The 3,979-nt window shown below is 47.3% G+C and overlaps 2 protein-coding genes across 3 annotated transcripts in view; one reads left to right on the forward strand and one right to left on the reverse strand.

The window, feature by feature from the left end:
• The window catches only part of LOC101644446 (ATP synthase subunit f, mitochondrial-like), a 3,169-nt gene extending 2,736 nt beyond the window's left edge, over window positions 1–433 (forward strand). The window contains exon 2 of one of the 2 annotated variants that reach the window (XM_030888981.1): window positions 162–433. In XM_030888981.1, coding sequence (XP_030744841.1) covers window positions 162–433 — 272 coding nt within the window. Of the gene's footprint in view, window positions 1–157 lie in introns of those variants that run through there. The other variant, XM_004703526.1, reaches the window with a different exon arrangement.
• Window positions 1–3,979, reverse strand: part of PDE8B (phosphodiesterase 8B) — a 164,580-nt gene that overhangs the window by 158,083 nt on the left and 2,518 nt on the right. The window lies entirely within an intron of this gene.

The raw sequence follows: 3,979 nt of genomic DNA on the forward strand, positions 1-3,979 counted from the left end.
TCCAGTATTTTCTCCAGGAATTAAGAAATGCACCAAACCGTACGTGATCACGAACAAGGCTTCATGAGGTTGGAAGACTAAGTAGCTCCTTCAGAACCCTGATACACTTCTCGTTAAGATGGTGGTTTGGAGCGCAGCGGCCACCCAGGACTCGAAGATGGCGTCTCCCGTGCCCCTGAAGGAGAAGCGCCTCCTGGATGTCAGGATCGCGGAGCTGCCCAGCTGGGTGCTGATGCGGGACTTCACCCCCACGGGCATTGCCGCATTGCCGGCGCCTTTCGGGAGAGGTTACGATCGGTATTATAACAAGTACGTCAACGTGGGGGAGGAGAGCGTCGCAGGCGTGTCCATGGTGTTGGCAGCCTGTGTGGGTTTCAGCTACTGCCTGTCCTACAAGGAGCTCCAACATGAGCGGTTACGCAAATACCACTGAGGAAGCTGCAGCGAAGCTGTGGCAAGAGTGCCGCCTGCTTTCCTGGCCTGGCCACTTGCCCTGCCCCTGCCCCCGGCAAGAGCCCTTGAGAATGTGCCCAATAAAAGATGACAGATAAAAAAAAAGAGATGGTGGTTTGATGCATTCTTCTGGGTCATACACACATCAATGAAAACTAACATATAAGAACCAACAAATTTACATAGAGAGACAGACAGACAGATTCACAAATTCACTGACTAAGGAAGACGGAAGAAGAGCCGATGCATTTGAATTAGGGTACTGGTGACGAATACTGACAGTATCACAGACTCCCAAAAGAATGACCAAATCTGCCTTGGAAGTACAGACAGAACCCTTCTGAGAAGCAAGGATGGTAGATGTCATCTCCAGTACTTCAGACATGTTACCAGGAGAGATCAGTTTCTGGGAAAGAGCACACTGCCCGGTAACGTGGAGGGGCAGCGGAAACGAGGAAGGCCGTCGACAAGGTGGACTGACAGTGGCTGCAACAATGGGCTCAAACATAACAGTTGTGAGAACGGCGCAGGATCAGGCAACGGTTCTGTCGTGCATAACGTGTATCTATGGCATCGGGACACAGCTCTCCATGGACTAGAACTGACAGTCCCACAATAACCCTTCATATTTATGGTCAGCTCATGTTTGGCAGCGGCGCCAAGACAATTCCATGGAGAAAGAATACTCTTTTCAGCAAAGATGCTGGGACATTTGCCTCTCCATCCACAAAAGAACGAAACTAGACGTGTGCCTCGCACCACGTCCAAAAGGAACTTACAATGGGCCGTAGACTTTACAATAAAAGACAAAACTACAAAAGAAGGTTTAGAAGAAAATTGTAGAAGTTCAAAAGAAAAGCACGGGTAAAGCTGTACATCTTTTATTTGGCAATGGTTGCTGGGTTACGGCAACAAAAGCATGAGCAACACAAAAGAAATACAACAAATTGGACTTCATCATAATTAAATATTTCAGAGCTTTGCAGGAGACTTTCATGGAAGTGACAATACAACCTACGAAAGATGGGTTCGGAATCATGGCTGCCTTAAGTGTTTGGGAGTCCTAGTTGCACAGTGGTTACGTACTGGGTTGCTAACCACAAGGTCAGTGGTTTGAAACTACCAACTCTGGGGGAGAAAGATGAGCTTTCTCCTCCCACAGTGACAGTCTCAAACCCACAGGGGCTGTTCCACCCTGTCCTACAGGGTCGCTATGAGTCAGAATTGACTCAGTGGCAATGAATTCGGGTTTTTTATTAAGGGTTTAGTAAGAAGAAAGAACTCATACAGCTCAATAACAAAAAGGAAAATAACTTGATTTAAAATGGGCAAAGGATTTTAACAGAGAACTTTCCAAAGAAAATGTTCATTCAAATGAACAAGAAGCGCATGCAAAGATAGTATCGTTAGCCATCAGAGAAACATAAATCAAACTACAAGATAACCACTTCACACCCACCAGGATGTCCATCTTCCAAAAGATGAACAATAAGAAGTGCTGGTGAGGCTATGGAGATAGTAGGATCCTTATATGTTTCTGGTGGGAATATAATAGTGGCTACAGAAGCAATTTGTGTGTTTGTTGAAACAAACAAACAAACAAACAAACAAATAGAATTCCCATATAATCTAGCAATTCCATTCCTCAGATAATTCAAAATGTATATCCACACAAAAACTTATCGAAAATGTTTGCAGCAGCCAATAATCAAAAAGAGTTAACCCAAATGTCCATCCAGTGAGGAATGCATAATATCTTGGATTATAAAAAAGTATAAACTGAGGAAAGCTATTACGATGAGGGACTTTTCATGTTGAAAGCAGTACTATGATCTAATCCATAGTTCACAGGACGCTGGTGCATAGTGGTTACCAAGGGGGCTGCAACCCACAAGGCCGGCAGCTTGGTAAACATTCCCCCCACAAAACAGTGGGATAACCACCTATGATCTAGCTCTTTATCAATCTCTCTCGGGTCTTAGAAGATCCAGAATCTAGCTGGGAAAGAGGTACAGTATATACTTGTGTATAAGCCGAGTTTTTCAGCACATTTTTTAATGCAGCTTTTGTGGCAAAATTAGGTGCATTGGCTGATATTTGGGTCGGCTTATACTCGAGTATATAGGTATATACTGAAACATAGAAGTCGGAGTGAGGCAAGCTTTAGTAAAAGACTTGTTTCCCAATGCATGTGATTCAAGAGAAGGGCCTTCAGACTGAGGCGCCAGTCGCCACAGCTCTGCAGTAAGGCTAGTGATGTCATTGAGAAGGTGCTTACAGCATGACCCTGGCAATGGAATAAGGCCGCGGGGAGCCATGATTCCTGCAGCCATCCAAGGGAAACAAGGAAAGACATCTTAAAAATGAAAATTTCATCATTAAACAAAAAAAAGCATAAGCAGACGAGGTCTGCCTTCCGGGTTACATAATTAGACATTGAAATTAGAAACCATCCCGCAGAGCATGTGGCAGCCATTGTCTGGTGAGTCGGGGGCAGAATGGTGGATACAGCGCATGGATTGTGCACACCAACCTTGTTCAAACGTGCCTTCCAGAAAGCTGAGCACTGCAACCCTCAGAGCCCCTTGCAGTTAGGGGCACGAATCCGAGGCCTCAGGTAGACATGCATGACATAAGGGAGGTGGGATGAAGGCAGGGGCAGCTCCCTGCTTCTGCTGATGCCTTACTGAACTTCTGCGGCAGCTTTGCAGACCCCAGTGGCCGGCTCATCAATGTAGAAGGAGCCACTATGCTTGGCTGACAACAGAAAGAATGGTGGTTCGAGGATACCCAGCAGTGCCTTTGGAGAAAAGCCTAGGGACGCATTTCTGAAAAAAATCAGCTATTAAAAAGGCAGGGGCATAATGGTTACTTGTTGGGCTGCTAACCACAAGGTCAGGAGCTTGAAACCACCCCCTGCTCCAAGGGAGGAAAATGAGGCTTTCTGCTCACAGTCTGCTCCCAGCGTTACTGTCTCAGAAACCCACAGGGGCAGCTCCACTCTGCCCTATAGGGTCGCTGTGAGTTGGAAATGACTTGATGGCAGTGAGGGAGCTAGGGCGTTTACCCTGACACCCCTGGGCTTGCCATGAACGAGAGGAGTAGACCTGAGGCCAATTGAGCTTGCGGGGGCGGGGGGGGGGGGGGCATGGGCAGGGAACCGCGGGGGGAGAAGGGAAGAGAGGAAGCACCCTCAGCATGCCAGCATCTGAACCTAATTCCACCAGCGGCACAGGCCTTGCAGCTGCCCTGGGACGCAACTGAGTAGAAGACGGCGTGTGCATCTGGGAGAGCGGAAACCTGAGCGCTCCTCATTTCCAGATTGATGGTTCTCACAAAACGGGGGTGACGGGAGAAAATGTTCAGAATGGGCCCTGCAATGATGCTTTTCAAACAAAGGTTGAACACATCCCCAGCAGGAGTAACTCTGCTGAAAGGGCACATTCATGGAATATGTAAATACGTGTTTTAATCCGTCTGAGCAAAGGGGAAAGGTGCAAAGGGTTGAGGAACGACAGGGCTGAAA

The sequence above is a fragment of the Echinops telfairi genome, unplaced genomic scaffold, assembly GCF_000313985.2.
Source record: "Echinops telfairi isolate 266 unplaced genomic scaffold, ASM31398v2 ScPeMD7_7469;HRSCAF=8507_1, whole genome shotgun sequence".
Taxonomy (NCBI): domain Eukaryota; kingdom Metazoa; phylum Chordata; class Mammalia; order Afrosoricida; family Tenrecidae; genus Echinops; species Echinops telfairi.